This window comes from Colius striatus, chromosome 4 (assembly GCF_028858725.1).
Source record: "Colius striatus isolate bColStr4 chromosome 4, bColStr4.1.hap1, whole genome shotgun sequence".
Lineage (NCBI taxonomy): Eukaryota > Metazoa > Chordata > Aves > Coliiformes > Coliidae > Colius > Colius striatus.
Window position 1 is genome coordinate 8,819,530 of NC_084762.1, and position 17,932 is coordinate 8,837,461.

General features: G+C 45.3%; 1 protein-coding gene across 1 annotated transcript in view; it reads right to left on the reverse strand.

Moving 5' to 3' along the window:
* ANKH (ANKH inorganic pyrophosphate transport regulator) overlaps positions 1–14,971 on the reverse strand; it is a 92,396-nt gene extending 77,425 nt beyond the window's left edge. Inside the window, exon 1 of the mRNA XM_061996055.1 lies at positions 14,391–14,971. Within this exon, the coding sequence (XP_061852039.1) occupies positions 14,391–14,486 (96 nt within the window). The 5' untranslated portion in view covers positions 14,487–14,971. The remainder of the gene's footprint in view (positions 1–14,390) is intronic.
* Positions 14,972–17,932: the final 2,961 nt, after the last annotated feature.

The following is a 17,932-nucleotide window of genomic DNA, read 5'->3' on the forward strand; positions in this document are numbered from 1 at the left end:
CATGACTTTCATTAATGCCAACTTAAAAACAAGTAGCTCTGCTTTCCTGGTCCTGCTCTTTCCAGAGCCTCATTCCTCTGGTAGCCTGGAGCCTTCCACATTTCCAGCTTAAAATCACAGATTGTCTGTTTACAGTCAGATGTTGCTATCCAGTTTTCTCTTCTTTGCATGTAGGCTAACCTCTTATCTACTTGCACAGAGCAGCCCCATTTATGCTCTATGCATCTTTGCTTAGCTACAGAAATCAAAATCTTTCCCTTTCTCCTTCTCAAATAGTATGATTAAAAAAAATGGAAAAACTAGTAACTGTGGGATTTTTTGCTTAATCTTTTGAACAAGATTAAATTGACTTAAGTATGTATAGACAGAACTGTGCAAACCATCCCAGGTGAAATGTCACTTGAGGCATGTATTATCTCTACTAGGAGACAGGTCATCAGAGAAATCCTACAAGGTCTCCTATCTTCTCATCTTTATGTCATTCCCACGTATTTTGTATTCTTCCCCTCCAGCCCCTCTTAGAAAACAGCAGCTCTTTGTGGTAACACTTCAGGCAGCTTGCAGGGCCTAGGTAGGGAAAACACTCATTTCTACTCATTAGGAGACAGCTCTGGTTTGGTAAAATTATATTTGCAATCAGAACTCTTGAGAGTGCTAGGCAAGCCAAAAGCTATCTGCTGCTGATTCACTAATTTGTTTATTTAAGATACTCTCTCCTAGTTTCATGTTTTGATCCTTCCTACTATAGGGTTGGCTTCTTGCTTCCTTCTTCTCTTCCACATTCTTGATTTATTTCTTCTTTATCCACCTCTGTAGAAATGCTATCAGCAATTTCCGTAAGGTGTGGAGACTTTCAAAGAGTCTTAAGATCAATGTTGGCTCAGCACAAGCTTAATTTAGAACATGTGATGGGTCTGACTCACACACTGCTATTCATGCCATCGATCCCTGATTTGGAACAAGCTTAGTAGTTTAGTTATGACCTGGAAATGTCTGAAGCCAAATTATATATAGATATTTATAATGTTAAGAATGGTTACAATCAAATCCAGGGTCACTCAAGTGATGCACAAATTCACAATAGACTACTGTCTGAAGCCTACATACTTCATAACACCTGGACCTCTCTGTACAATGCATTCATGCCCAGGTACAAATGACTGACCCTGTCAGGCTTTTCCCAAGTTTGCTCAAAGGATCGTCTTTAAAAGAATGCACCAAAGAGCAGAAGTACTCTCCAACCTATAAAGGGCTTTGCTGAGATTAGATTCTCTCAGCACTCCAACATTTTTGTCTCTGACCTTGCAGGTTAGAAAATGTGACCAGCCAGCTACAGCAACAAGACCTATATGACAGGATGAACAGGCATGTAAAGAATGCAGGCAATGTTATTCTCATCTGTAATCCAGAAATTGGCTTTAAGACTTAGTAAGAGAATAATCATCCCGACCTTCGTTTGCAACATCTTAACACCAGTGAGGACAGCAGGCACGTGGGGAATATGTGTCATCAGACACCAGCATGCAGGGAGATAAATCTCACTGCTTCTGTTACACAGCATCGTGCTGAGCAGGAATTTGACAAGCCACTGCGGTGAGGATGAGGAGCCACAGGTCACTGGCAGTGGCAGAGCTCTCACACCCACATCTCGCCAATGCAGTGTCATGCCTGCTCCCAGAGAAAAAATATCTGAACCACACTGACCTGGAGCTGTCCCTGACATGGTGGGATGCAAAAGGAGGAATACAGATAGCTGGGTAGCATGATCCCTGGTACCACAACTGCATGTCTGGAGGGAGAAGAACAGGTGGGTATGGATCCTTGGCTAGATAGAAGACTTGTAGCTTTACAAACTCACCTTCTTCACTTGAAGCCTGGCTGCCTCACATGAAACAAATGTCTGTGCATGAGCTTAACCCAGGCCCAAACTTAAAAGTCCACAAACATAAAAAAAAAAAAAATCAGTTAAGCCATTCTCTTGCTGGACTGGGTCTCTCGTTTGCAAGGAAGGACTCTGCCAGAGGCACGCAGTGGGCACCTTGTTGTCGTGATTACAGCAGGCTGTTTTTCTGCAAACAGCAATGGGACATGCTTTGGAGGCAATCCCTGGACAGGCACAGAAAAGAAAAAGTAGAGGGGACACAAAGGAAGCAGATATTTTAAGATTACTGACTGTTTTGGAGAAAAAACCCCAAAAGGCAGCCAATGGGTGGCAGGGTGAGAAAGAGGAGGCAGGAGAGGAGGCCTGGAGCTGTCCAGGGCCACAACCCATAGGCATGCATGGGAGGTCCTAACCCAGGGCTGAAAACAAAAATCCCAGGTTTTAAATAACTGTGTATAAACAAAGATCCAAATAAATGACACTCAAAAATGAGATTGATGCTTGGTCCTTTTGGGTTCAGCTTGGTAGGCTTTAGATGACAGGCTGCTGGTTATGGGGCAGCATCAGTGTGCTGCCATGCATGGATTCAGTGGAAGGGAAAAAAAGTATCACATTTTGTGTGCTCCCTTTATTTATATTCTCTTTCTCTCTTTCTCAATGGGATGTTTCTTTTTTTCACAAAGGAATCACAAAACAAAGGGATATCCAGAGAAAACTTGAGGTTATAGAATCTTATCTGGCCAAAACAGTGTAGAGGTATTTGATGCTAAATGTCATGGGACTACAGAGGCACTATTCTTTACAGAGAGCAAACAAGACACTCGTGCTTGTAGTGGCCTTTGAAACTGAATGCCAGAAGTTGCAATAATAACCTCTTGAAAAATGGCTACTAATCCTTTTTCTGCAACCATTCCCAGCTGCCTGCACATCTCTCACCCCTACACTGTGGTGACTGCAAAGTGAAACAAGTGCTTAAGGTCTCTAATGCTATCAGCATGTTAAGAGTAAAGAAGTTAAGTTCAAATGCCCTTTGTTTTTCTGGGTATAGAAATAAGCACTTCCCTGGATAGCCAATTTGCTTGTTTCTTGTCATAGCACTCCATACTTAAGTGTTCTCCAGGGATAAGGCAAACTCCTCTAGAAATCACTATATCCATATCTAATGGTTTCAGGTGCTGCTACTATTGTTATGTGCTCTTGAAAAAAGGTTGAGGATATTAGTGAGTCATGGTTTTTCCTCCATTTATTTCTCCAGTTCAGTGCAGGTTAGGCCTTTACTGCCAGCTGGACTAGTATTGCTTTAACATTCTTCTCTATGCTGGTCACAGAGAACTTGATTGCCTTCTTGTTAAGCTAAATTTACACTGGCATGCCTCCTTTGTCTACTTTAGGCTTCCAGCTGGATGAGAGAGAAAAAAAAATATCTAGTTCATTATTCAGCAAGATATCAGTGATGAAATTACAGTCACTTTGTCTGTAAGCATCTCAGCCTTTCTAGTGTGGCAAAAAGCTTTCGTTACCCAAGACAGGCATTTGCTGGATGTTAGGACTTCAGAAGTACCAGCACATCCCAGAAGCCAGAGCTGTCAGGCTTTTCCCATTCGTGCAGCTTCTTTGATCTAAACCCCTCTCTCTTACCACTCATTTCCCCTTTCAAAGCAGCAGATGCATGAAGAATACAACAGACTGCACATCTGCAAGCATGACCAAACCCTTGGAGCTCAAGTCACAAATAATATACTTAACATGAGGTTTCCTTGACAAAGTCCTGAGGCAATGATTGTGCCTTTGCTAGCTATTTTCTCCATAGTGATGCAACCACCCACAATGCGGTGGGAGCTTGCAGCTGACAAAAAAAGAGAAGGCATGTCATGATTTGGAAAAGCTATCCCACAACTACCCTGGCCTTTTCTGAACAGCAATTCAAAGCTCACCAATGGGTCAAGCCTACAATAAGAAAATGTCAAGTAGGCTACCTGCTGTGATTTCTCATAAATTTATTACAGAGAGAAACATTGGCCTCTGCACAGTTTTAGCTGAAAAACCTCCACTACTTATGTATTAGATCCAGAAGGCATTGCTGACGAAAGCTCTTCCCAAGACTATTTACAATGCTGGAGCATGTCCTAACCAGCAGACCGTTGACTGCATCTCAGAAAGCTCATATAAGAACAGGACTGTGAATGCTGAAAGGTCGTCATGCTTTCATGCTTTGAAATAAAACACTCTTGAAGCAAAAATGACTGCCCACAAGTATATAAAGAACAGTGGTGTGAAGATGGGGAGTGCTCTCAAGGTCACATCTTCATATTACAAAATCCATGTGCAAAACTATTGATTCAAAAATAAAACATTTGCACATGCAACCACCATAATAGCACCTAACTCGAGGTGGCTCAAACTATAGGTGACACATCAGGTGCAAATGCAATTACCTAAGTAGTGCCATGCACAGCTCTTGTCCTCATTTCCTTAACCATCTTGCCTTGCATATAAGTCAATAAGTAATCAAAACAGTACTTGAGCACCACTCTATGTATAATTGTCCTAAAAAGGCAGTCTCCTGCTTGTGACACTTTACATGTATGTGTGTATTAGAGAAGTACCTGAAAAATGTATTCACCTGTGGCAAACAAAGCTTTTTGTGGATGATTACCTTCAGTGTCTCAAGGATCTGCAAAATGCTTTGTGGTTTGGACTTTCTTTCTCTTTTAAAGCAAATAGTTAAGATGGGAAGATCATTACACCCCAGCACAAACACAGGAGAAGGTGACAGTGCTGTCATACTAAATTTGGAGCTCCACATTATCACTTGCTGTGTGCTACTAAGTGCAGAGAAAAATGATCAGAGCTGTCAGCGTGACTGTATGAAACCAAGGACAGCTCGGGTTATTTTGACGGGCTTCAAAAACCTATGAGCAAGAGAGGGTAGAAAGTACAATTTAATGAAGAGTATGATCCAAATACTCATACTGGAAGATTTATTCATCACCACCCTAGGCTGTGCCAATGGGGAACACCAGCTACCCTTCCACCACCTGGTATGTTCACTTCTGCCAGGCAGAACTGGGGGCCAGTTTGAACTCATCTCCTCAGCTGGCCTCTTGGGCTCAGCAGGTTACAAAGTTCAAAGTCATCTCCAAAATGCTATGGTAGGGGAAGAAGTGGGATGAATTGATGTAGTAAGTTACCAAAGCCAGCAACAGGACAAGGGCAAAATAGATGGGCTCTTTGGTAGCAATTAGAGTGAGGAGCCACATGAATGCTTGTGTAACTAAACATCTCCAGCACCCATGCGACAAACCAAGCAAAGGCAAGAACCTGCAAAACTGAGCTAGAAAGACTATAAGACTGCAGGATTGGGCATGCACTTAGTAGTACCACAGGACCTGAAATGGCTCCTGTGCTTGCTAAATCTTGTCTCATAGCAGCTCTGCCTTTAAGCCCTTTGAAGAACTCAACACATTCCCAATTTAAAAGCAGAGTTAGTATCTTCCTTGCTTCCACGCTGAGGACATCTTAACACTTCTATCATACTGGAAAGGTGGCTATATTTTGATAAGCTCATTTCTTTGGACATTTTTCTCCTGAGCTCCTCTGCTGGAGAGACCCTAGAGCTGCATATTGTTCTCCCAGACAGCAACAAGCATGCAAAAAGAACAAGACAGGGCTTTCACAGTCAATATTTCTATTAGCTACGCAACTCTGTTTTCTCTGCTGAGCAAGTGCTCTCTGGGTACTGAATCTGGGAGGCAACACATGAAAAATGGAGTGCTGTAAGAAAAGTGTATCACCATCACTAATCACAAATGATAGAAATTCTGCACCTCTGAGTTGCAGTTTTTGTGTATTTTACTTCAGTGTGTACAATTTAAAAGGAAGAGGCCATGCTGACAGCCCCTAACTACGCTCCCCTTCTAGGTTGCCCTATGTGTCTTTGAGGAGTACATGCTTCTCAAGCTGCTTGTCTTTCTCATGAGAATATGTGGTCTTCAGGCTTGGTCGACATGTATCGTGCTTCATAGTGATCACAATACTCTTTGCTTTTGGTGACTTACCGAATTTGAGCCTATGTAAAACACCACTACCATCTCCTAACTTAAAGCACAGCTCTTCATGTCACGTTTTAGAAGGAAGTAATGTATGAGAGGGAATGAAGACTAGAAAATCATCTGGATGGAAATCTTTTCAAGTCTAACTTGTGTTAAACCTCTCTATTCTCTTCTGTTGCTCCTGGTCGTGTTCTCCTCCATGGCAGTGACCTAGCCAACCCCATTTCCATCATGACCACGCTGCAGTTCATACAACTGCAGATGGTTATCAAATTCCCTTATTTGTCCAAACTATAAATGCCTCATTTCTATAATTTTTCCTCTTATGTAACTGATGTTTTTTCCCCTCTCACCAGAACCAGAAATACGAATAATCTTCCTCCCCTATAGTGCTGCTATAACTATTCATTTTCTTTTCAAATGGGCTAAATGCTTTTTAATTGGTAAGATGCTGATGGAGGAAATGGTGACGATGGACTTGTGTGAGAGTCTGTCTTTCATCTGCAGGACAGCAGATTTGAGATCAAAGGCTGCCAAGTTATTGGAGCACATTGGTATGCTGCAGCAAGGAAAGACTTTGCAATGAGGAGAGAGCTGCTGGAGGTTGATGAGAACTCCTTCACCTTAGCTGACCATGGCTGCACGAACAGCAGCTGCCGCTCGCTGACAGAGAGGTTGCAAAAGCAAAATACTGGTCATGGATACACAGCAGAGTGAAGGAGTAACACAGTGGGAGTAGGAAGTGAAGAGGAAAAAGACACAAATAAAATCTCAACATAAACCCTGTATTTTCAGGGAAGTAGATGTCAAACACCATCCTTAAAAAGTCAAGAGAAGAACAGTGGGTGACACGCGGTTCTGTTCTTTATACTTACACATGCTGCCCATCCGACTCAAAGGGAAAAAAATCAGTCTCAGCTGGCATATGTCAATGCTTTCCTCAGCCAGAGTTAAATGGAAGCTGTACAGCCACACAGAGCAAAGGCCAGCCCATGAACGCTCAGGTATGGGCTGCATATGACTTCATTCACTAATTTAAGCACAGATCACAGTTAAGAAGGCCAGAAGACAGACCATCCCCTGGCCAAATCCCTTTCAAATGTAGTTGTCAGCAAACGTACTCAGCATGTGCTTTGTGCAGCAAGCTCTCAGTCCCAAAGAACCCTGGATGTTAGGGGATATTTACAGGGAGTCAGAGACAGGTAACTAAAAAAAGGTAAATACAAATATAGCCACAGCAATATCATGTCAGAAGAACATCAATCAAGCAGAAGGAAATGTAATCTGATGATCCAATTGCCTATGAACACTCTTGTTTCTCTTTCCCCAAAATCTACAGGTTTCCAAGTGCAAATATGATGAGGTACCAATAGCTACTTAAATTAGCTTGTTAAAATCCAAGGTCTTTACAAATTTCCCATATATTTTAAGGAACACATGTTGTAATATGCCATTTAAACTGGAATTGAGCTCAGCAGTAATATATATGTTATTTAAAAACCACCACAGATTTCTGAAAGTAGCTACAAAGCAAAATCTGTTTGGAATTGCTCAGTTTTATGCATGGAGGTTTCTGCATGAGCTGGCAGATATATTTAAATTTGCTATTTTTACAGCAACTTGCAGCCATGTTTTACAAACATGAAGGAATAAACTTTGTAACTGCCTTGTGAAAAACATCACTATTTTAGAGCTGACAAAACTCACACAAAGAGAGAGATAAATGTCTAGAATCAAGACAGAAAGTCAATTAATAGCTAAAATTTGCATGTTTGGAGCTGATGCCTTGTGTGTATGGCTTCTTTGCATATAGAGTCACTTATCTTCAAACAGTCACAAGATTGTTCATGTCATATAAGTCTTTGGGTATAACCAAGTTCTCCAAGCAGCAGCAAAATGAGTGAAGGTTAAAAAGGAATCAATTCAGACCAAAACTTTCTTGGTGTGGTGAAATGCAATTGAAAGAAATTAACAAGAAACTCCTCCAAAGAAATCAAATGGTCAGTTCAGCTGGAAACCAAAGGTTCTTGTTTGGGGATTTCTCTCCATGATGCAGAATACAGTGGTTCAAACACCTCTCAAAATTTCAGTTCTGAATCCATGTTTTAAAATTACAGGCAGGGTATTTTCATCTCTCCTTCCTCATGCTGTCTTAGTCTAATAGACTCGTAGTTTTAAGACTAATTAAATCACTTCAGAAATAAAAAGAGGTTGTCTGGTGCTGCATGGGATTGTTTTTCCTTCTCTCCTTTCCATCCCTTTCTGGAAATAGGCTATCTCTGCAGCTATATAGCTAGCCAACTACTTCAAACATGCTTAATGGGTATCATCAAATACAAAACCTGTCAGTTCATCACAGTGTAGCATAAGAAAGTCTAGAGAAGTCCATAGACACAAGCTGACACAGCCATGGGGGGTGGGAGGCAATGCAAGTGGAAAGTGAGGAACTGCTGAGTTCTGTCAAAGAGAATGGGATGGAAAAAAGAGAAGGTACTGACCAAATGAGGCGTAGCACAGATCCTAGCTCTAGATTACGTATGTTACGCTATGGCAACAGGGAGCTCTGCAGGGGATGTACTATTCATTTCTAGGTTTACTCTCATAACTTCTAGCATCACCTGAAATCTTCAGTGATGATCACCCCACTGTTCTTCTGTTTATTTTGTACCTTACGTGCTATAAAATGCAAATATATATTGATTTAGCTGCCAGGAGTATCTGCCTTTGTTACCTTTAAGAATATCAACATGTTGCTGAGATTTGACTTTTTTCTGCAAATGTCTTATGAGATCTTTGACTTCTTCCCAGATCTCAGTATGCATTGGTTTCTGTGAAACTCCAGCAAATACTCTGCATGATTGGTGACTGCAAAGCCTGGTATCTAATGCCTGCTGCAACTAACATAGGCATAATGGCCTAATTAATACTTCAGCTGTGTGTGGTTCAGTTTTTGATCCTTCACATAAAGTCTCACTTGGGTTTTCTCATTCCAAACAGGTAAGTTACATGTACTTCATTGATACTTACCAGCTGCTTCCCTGACTATTTAGCTTGTGGATCCTGCAGGAGAGATGGATTCCTTCAATATATTACCATGGGAAATTAAAACCATATATAAGTATATATATAAGTATATCCAAAGTATAAATGTAGATGTTTGCTTCAACATCGTTTCGTCTGAATTTAATTTAAAATGCTGTGTAGGTCACATTAATTTTAAAAAAATGGGGTATTTCCATCAACATATCCTACTAACAATGCAGTTGGAGTAATGACATACAGTCATGGTCTACACCAATTATGAGACCTTGCTAGTTTTCTTATTTATATGGTACAAAGTCCTACATGATATAGATGACTCCCTGACCTCTCACAACAGCAATAACAGGAGTACTTTGCACTCACACACCACCTTTCATCTTGGAGCTCCCCTGACATGAGAATTTTCACTGCATCCATGTGACACACAGGTGGGCATCTAAACACACTTCAAAGGCAGGAGAACTATGCCACAGAAAGGTTACACAACTTGGCCCAAATCCCCGGAGAGCAGCTGGGAATGTGAACTCTCCCATTGCTTGCTTGTTCTAACCGTCCAGACAATAAAACCCTAAAAATGAGCTTCATAAAGCATTAATCAAAATGTTTAATCCCCTACTAAGTTTGTAAATGGCAAGGGCAGATGATAAGCTCACTAATTCTTTTTGATACATTATCCATGACTTGTTCCCCTTTTCTGGCAACACTTCTTTTTCTTAAGGAAGAAAAAAAACAACCCCATACTAAAAAAACATTCAAATACAAGAAAAATACCCAACCCAGTTTGTTTCCCAAGCAATTATTGCAAAACAATTTGAAATCAATAAAGTTTAGCACTTCCTTTATGGCTCGCCTGTTTGATCCCAACAACTACACTGCACACGACCTATGGCAATTCCTCTTCGGGACCAGAGCACCAGAGTGACCTCAGGAGAAAGCAGCAGCAGGACTCTGCTTGCTCGGTTTTAGTTTCCAAGGACCCACAAGCTGCCAAACAACGTGATGCCTGCATACCTAACAGATATGATGGCAAATAAAAACTGCCCAGCCAACAGCTAGTGACAGCAATTGAAACTAATGGTTTGGGGGCTGGCTATATGATAGCTAGAAAGGGAAAAAAAATCAAAACCCTCCTACTGTTCCCAGTGATAATTAAGGGACTACTGCAGACAGCCCCAAGTTCAAAATACTGCTCTCTGCTTGGCCTTTGCCACCCCGTGAGCAGCAGAGAAAGTTTTCAGACACATTTGCAAATTGTATTTAATGCTGCCTAGGGCTGATTCTGTGCTTCAGACAAAGCTGGTGAACTAACGTGCACCTCAGTTTTCTCCCTTTATAATAGTCCTAATGCAAATGGACACATCCACTACAAATCAGGCCACCGCAATACATATGAGCAGCTTTGAAACTGTGTTAAAAGGAAAACTGATGTGGGTGGTGAGGGATTTTTTTTGAGCACACAGGGTAACAGTGTATCATTTGCTGGGTGAGTTGTGTGAGGTCGTGTTGCACTCCATCAGATGGGAGCAGTTTATTTATTTATTTATTTCCAAATAAGTATAACCAATGTCATTTTCACGGGAGCTGGGATTTTTTTTGTAACGCAAACTCTGGTCTCCAACAGCTGAGCTCTAAATAAAACACTAATTATTGTGATTCTCAGGACAAGATGTTGAGTCAAATGCTCTCACTAGCATAATCTCTCTTCTGTTGGGAAGTGTTAAGTTCTTGAGATGGGAATGCTCTGTTGTGCATATTTGTGTGTGCCTGCCTATACCTAGAGAAAATAAATATATAATTATATGCATTCACACTCAACACACATACAGATACCCATCTGTGTGGAGAGGGAACGTTCACACAAAATATTTGGAGCTGTTTCCCTGAAAGCCTTACTCTAAGAAGAAAGTAGTATTTTACTTCATAAAAGCTATGTGTTTCTGTAAATAAATTGTAAGGGAAATGGGCTGCAGAAGGAAATTATGGAAATAGATTAGAAAAAGTATTATTTCTCTAGTATTCTGGCAATTTAGCTACTCATGGACCAGGACTGTATTTTTTAGAGGGCAGAAAAAACCCCAGATATTTCTCTAAGAAGCTTTTATAAGGTGAACAGATGAGGTTAGATTACCAGATTAGAGTAACTCTGTCATATAGTCTTGTCTTAAAGTGGTTTTGGATTAGGGTCCAAGGGTCAACAGGAGGCTTATCACTGGCTATAACAGTTCTGGAAGTGGTTGTAGGAGCTGAGCTTGTTAGCTCTTAAGGGCATTGCTCCAGCATTTTTTACTTCCTACAAACTAAGCAGACTTTCTGTAGCAAATATCTCATACAGGGCAATGGCAACAGTCATCAAGTATGTTCTGCAAATGCCCTCTAGCCTTACTGTAAATTTCTCTTAAAGGAGCAAGAAATCTAGAGACAGCTGCATGCCACAGATCTGGCAATTTCCTAGAGATGTTTGCTGTTGAATAAAACCATTCAACACCCAGAAAAGTCTCGAGATATAAAAAAGGTGAGATTCTCTTTCTTTTCAATCTCAGGTACCTGAAAGTATTAGGCTTTGTGTAGAGGGTACTGCTTTGAACACTCTACTTTCAAATACTCTCCCAGCTTGAGGTAGCAATGTATGAATATGACACATCAAAAGGGTTTATGACTTAGAGCATTTCTTAAACACAATTTCTTCCCTGGTCAGGAGAGGTCCCTTCTCTTATTTCTGACCTATATTTCTTCTGCCTCTTTCACAGTATTGCCCAGACATGGTAACATTACTTCACGTAAATGTTACTTCCCTTATCATTCTTAGAAATCTTTATCTGCAGCATACATTCACAGGAGGAGGTACAGGAGCCTTTTCAGAGCTCTCTGCTAGCACACCCATTCTTTTTAATGTTGCTATTCAGCCCTGTTATTAAAATTATTACAGTTTTGGATAGCAGAAAGGTGACTGGCTCAGCATGTCAACAGATTGCCAGCAAAGCATGTCCAACAATAATGCCCCACAAGTGTTAAAAATAACTCCATATACCATATACAGGAAAAGAAAATCTCTGTCCTTTTGTCTGCAAGAGTCTCTCCAGATCTGGAGTTACTTTGCTTCCCATTTTTCACATAGGTAAGTCTCTCTCACTAGTCTGGTATAAACAAGCATCTTTCAGTTCCAGCTCCCAAGCTGGAGTTTTTTGCAGGAGTCTCTCTGCTTGCTAGATTTTTCCCATTTAAGTACCTTGCCAGGCTGCCATCTGAGACAGGGGATAACCCCTACTCTCCTGGAGGGCTTTGCTATCAAAATAAAACACATTTCCTGAGATATTTTCTCCCTAACTGTCAAAGTTGGTTAGGTAAGTACTTACATGTATCATCCACACATTAACATCCACCCCGTGTTATGGGTACCAGGCCAGACAGGAGGCCCTTCACTTACAAAACTGTAACCTCTTGTTTGCTAGTTTTTTAAATCCTGGTCTAAAGCACACTGAAATCAAAGGGATGGGGTTTTTTTACGGGCTGACATGGTTTTTGAATCAAGTTAACCTTGTTATGGAGCAAGTTGTATACAGGCACCTGTCATACTGAGCTTGCCAATCGAAGTGCTTTCAATGTAACTTCTGCTGTATGTTATTAGCATGGATTATTAGCATTTAAATCATCTTTCCCCTTGGCATTTCTATGTCTAATTTTTCCTTTCCCCCCTACCCCAAGTATGATTTACAGAAGACTGACTTAGTGGGAAAGTATGTAGTTGTTAGATAACGATGGAATAGAATTTTTTTGCTTGTTTGGCTTTTTCTTTTGTCCCAGCCTCTGGCAAGGAGGTTGAAACTAGACGATCTTTAAAGGTCCTTTCCAAACCAAATCATTCTATAATCCTATGATTTTTTTAGTATCATGGCTTATTAAAATACGAAGCAAAATGAGATTAATACAACCATGACAAACGTATGATTAGTGACAGCTATTTTTTCCCACCATAGTATTTTTCCTTTCATTTTCTTCTTTACAAACAGGTAAAAGTATCCAACAGTTTTCTGACATTTTTGCTTAAGAAGCACTGGAGCAACTGCCCACTCTGCTTAAAAAATAAGAGCTTCTTGGCAAACAGAGCAACTTAGGACAAAGACGAAAGCTATTTGAGATGCAATATTTACCGTGGCTGCCCAGCTTAACGCTCATGAGTAAGTATAGTGTATACTGTCCTAGTAAAAATGTAATTATAGGCCTCATATAGTGCAGACTGACACAAGACCAGGGCCTTATCTGTCATAAATACCGTAACCGGGGAGGTCTCCTCAGTCCACAGAGCTATGGCAAACAAGCACCCTGCGTGGAAAGCTCGGGCAAAGGAGGAGAGGGTATGTAAGGCACAAAACACGTTTTCAGTGCAAACGCAGCAAGCGGGGATTAGGAGGACGAAACAGGAGCTGACCTCGACTCTGGGGACACCGGGGTATTTTCCTGGTGCCCAAGACAGGGGACAGCCTTAGGTCACGGATGCCGCTAGAGAATTTTGGCGGGGCTGAAGTGCACTGATCTGTTCTTGGCTCAAGTACGACGACAGCAGCTCCTTTAGCTGTGCCCCGATCTTTCCAGGCTTTTGCCCTGTGCCCATCACCGCGTACTCTCGGTTCACACACAAGACAGCGGCGGAGGAAGGCGTGCAACTAGAGACAACACCTGCCCGGAGCTCCGCTGGGAAGTCGCCCTGTCACCGAGGGGATGCGGAGAGGCTCCCCGTCGGACTGCTACCCTCCTCCCGGGATGGCGCGGCGGGGGGCTGCCGGCGGCTGGGGGGAAGGGGCCAAGCCGCTGCGGTAGCGGCGGGGCGGGAGGGGCCGCGGCAGCTCCGGCAAGCGGTAGTCGGGCCTTTTCCCCGCGCCCCGCTCCAGCTTGCCGGGTCCCCGCGCCGGGCCGCCCGCTGCCTGCAGGCTGGCTTGGGCTGGCTCCGCGCTGCACTGCGCCGGCGACTGCTGCACCTGAGCCGTCGTGTCAGCGCGGAGATAAACCACAACAAACCCAAACCAGACCCCGGCGAATGCATGATGTAATTTCAGATTATATAAGCTTGAAATATGAGGGAGTAAAAAAAAAAATAAACAAGCAAAAGGAAAAAAAAAACCCAACCCAAACCCCAGCCCAAAACCTGTCGTCTTTCCCCCAGCACGTCGCGGGGGTGTGGAGCAGCCCGTGCTCTCGGTCCGCCGCCGGGGCACGCACGTCGGCACCGGCCGCCCGCCTCCCCCAGTGCCGCCGGGGCCGCCGTCCCCGCCCGCCGCGATGCGCCCGGGGAGAACGGAGAGGCCCTGCCCGGCACGGTCCGCCTCGCCCTCCCTTCCCCGCAGAGGCTGCGAGCCCCGCGGTGCAGCCCTAAGGGAGGTGCGGACGGGGGGTCGCCCCCGGGGCAGGTGCTGCCTTACCTGCTCCCCGAAGTCGATTGCGATGTTGGTGATGCCGAGAGGGACCAGGAACCGGATCAGGGGCCAGTAGTTAGTGAGCGCTGGAAATTTCACCATAGTCCCAGCTACGCGGTGACCCCCAGCGCATCTGCCGCGGCAGGAGACGGCGCGGGAGGACGGCGGGGGGGTGGTGGAAGGATGAAAGGGCAAAGGAGGAGGGTGCGCGCGTGTCCCTGTGCGTGTCTGCGAGCGGGGGGGTGTGCGGGGATAAGGGCGAGGGAGAGGAGCAGCAGAGCCCCCTAAAAATAAAGCAGCCGGGGGAGCCGGTGTGTCCTTGCCCGGCGCGGCGCAGCTCGGCTCTGACGGGTGCGGGCTGGGCGGCGGGGCGCGCTGTGCTGCCGCCTTAGCAGGAGACCCGAGAGATCAAGTCCATCCCCGCCGCCCTCCTCCTACACAACAATGATCCGCCGCCGCCGCCGCTGCCGGAAAAAAAAAAGAGGAGGGACACCGCCGCCAGCCACTCGTGCGGGCAGCGCTGCCATCCTCGGGGCGCGGGGGCCAGGGGAAGGGCCGGGCCGGGGCCTCCCCCCCGCCTGACGCTCGCCGGCGGCGGGGCGACGGCCGCGGCGCCGCGCCGCGCAGGAAAACGCCGCCCTCCTCTCCGCCGCCGCCGCCGCCGCGGAGCCAATGCAGGCCGCGGAGGCGCGGGGCCGGCCCGTCCGCTGGCGGCGGAGGTCCCCGTTGGGGTCGGCGCGGCGCGGGGTCAGCGCGGTGCGGGGCCGGCGGCGGCGCGGGGCCGGCGGCGGTGCGGCGGGGCCCGGGCGCCGCTCCCGGCGCGGCCCGGCCGAGCACGTGGGTTTGACACACGCCCGGCTGCCGCTCGGTGCCTGCCGCGGCGGAAAGAGCGGCACCGAGCGGCGCCGCCTGGCGCCCGAGCGCCCGCGCTGCGCCCCGCGCCCGCCGCGGGGCTGGGGGGCAGCGGGCGGGCCCGGAGCCTGCCCGGCAGCCCCCTGCCCTGACTGAGTCCCGCCTGGGCGTGTGGGTGCCTCTCGCCCCGTCTGTGCGGCCCTGGCCCTCACCGCGCGGCCGGGGCAGGGGGAGGGTTTTCTGGAAGCTTCGGGCCTCGTGCAGGGGCACCAGTGGAGCTACAGAAAGGGTGAGGGTCCTTCACGAGGCATTTTCCGGGATGCATGACCCACGGCTTTCCTCTAGTAAGACACCTGAAATAAACGGTGAAGGTCTGCCAATGCAACGTTCTCCTTTTAAAAAAACTTCTGTCCTAGTCCTGCACAAGGGAACATGTTTGTGGCCCCAAGGAAGCTTGCAGGAAGGTCCTCACTGGCTGCCAGCGCTGGCCGCTTTCTGGCCCTCAGCCTTGACAGGCATCGCCAGCGTAAGGAGTGGGGAAAAGACAACCCCCTTCTGAACCCATTGTGGAAGTTTCTCAACAGTTTCCAATTCACAGGGAGGTTTCGGGGTTTCATTGTAATTGAGTTTCTCTGAGATATTTAGGCTTGTGGTGTCATCCCAAGGAGGGATGGCAAATATTTGGAGAAGGTGCAAGCCCTGTGAGGGATGAGATAGATACCTATATCTTATCCTCAGAGTAGTGGTGAACAGCCTTCCTCACCCAAAGGATCCTGTGCTGAAATGTTCTTGTGACCAACAGCCACTCGACGTATCTTGAAAGGGTCAACAGGAGATGAGCTCTGAAAACCTCCGACAGGCAGATGACAGGCTGTGGGGTGGGGCTGGAGTGCGAGAGCCCCTGGCTCCAGAGGCATCTCTGCAAAGTCAGCCCCAGCTATCACTGGGACATTTTTCCTTCCTGCAGCTGGGATTTGTTTCACCTGGTAGCCTTTGAGCTGGCTGATACAGCCTTGTGGGCTCTCAGGACTAAACTCAACTGCTTATGAAAGTGCAAACCTGCCTTCATCCTCTAGATCACTTAAAATGCCACAGGCATGGTGTCCTTGGGATGATGGAGGGAGCAGAGCAGTGCCAAGCAGGAGAGGACAGTAAGCCGAGGGGAGCAGGAGCTGTTTGTGATTGCCTAAGTGTGTCTTTGAATGAACAGCACCAAATCTTCATCATCCTTATTTCACGTGTTTACTTGCAGAATTTAAACATACCCTGTGTGAATGCTTATGTGGAAGTGGTAAAATGTCCACATAGCAGGTCCTTTTCTTTGAAGCCTTCAGGCTTTTGAAGAGAAGGCTGGATAGATTTCCAAGTGTTAATTCAATACACAATTCTGTCTTCCTGAGACTGTTTTTGGTTTTAGATAACTGTATGGCCAGTAACTCATTTCTTCCCTTATACAACTAGCTTGTATTGTGAGTGAGGTCATTCCTCCTTGCTGAGAACAACTTGTAGCTGAAACTGTGGAATAATATTGTTTACAGATCTGTATTTCTACACATTTTCTCAGTAAAGTGTCCTGATTTTATTTCAGTTTAGAGGGTTTCTTTTTTTTCCTTAGGGGAAAGAAACATGTAGTGCTGTTCTTGAGTCAGAGAAAAGTAAAAAGAAAGCCCCAAAGCCACTTGTAAATAATATGATTTTAACTTGCCGTTTGAAATTTCCAGGTGAGCTGATGTCTCAGGACTTCCCCGTCTCACTCCTGGCAAAAACAAGCCACCACGAAATTAAAGCATCTAGAATCAAAACATTTGGACTCTGAGCCTGTGGCTTACAGCACTAACTATAAAGCATACAGAGTGATTAATTACTTTGTCACAAAATTATATTCAATCCTGGAAATACCAACACATCCAAGTAGTTTAATGTAGTTTCATGATGACACCAAACTGGGAGGACTGGTTGATTCACCAGAAGGTTGTGCTGCCATTCAGTGAGATCTTGACAGCAGGGAGGAACTTCATGAGGTTCAACAAGGGCAAGTGCTGAGTCCTGCACCTGGGGAGGAACAACCCCATGCACCAGCACAGGCTGGGGTTCGAACTGTGGAAGAGCAGCTCTGCAGAGAGAGACCTGGGAGTCCTGATTGATAATAAGCTAAATAAGAGCCAGCAATGTGCCCTCATGGCCAAGAAGGCCAATGGCATCCTGGGATGCATCAAGAAGAGTGTGGCCAGCAGGTCAAGGGAGGTTCTTCTCCCTCTCTGCTCTGTCCTGGGGAGGCCTCATCTGGAGTCCTGTGTCCAATTCCAGGCTCTCCAGCTCAAGAAGGATAGGAAACTGCTGGAGAGAGTCCAGTGCAGGGCCATCAAGATGATCACAGGGGACTGGAGCATCTTCCTTATGAGGAAAGAACCCACTTGGGCGTGTTCCTGCATATGACCTGATCTAGGTGGACCTGCTTTAGCAGGGGTTTGGTCTGGATGATCTCTCGAGGTCCCTTCCAACCCCTACCATTCTGTGATTCTGTGGTCCTCTTGAGAGTTGGTTATGTGTTCACAAGGTAATTGATATTTTTTGACTCCAGTAGATAATGAATCAGGCCCCTTACAACTGTAATTAATTTCCATCTGATAAGTCTCTTGAGATCCCCGATTAACTTTTTATGTTCCTGCTGCCCAAAGCAATAGTACAGTTTTATT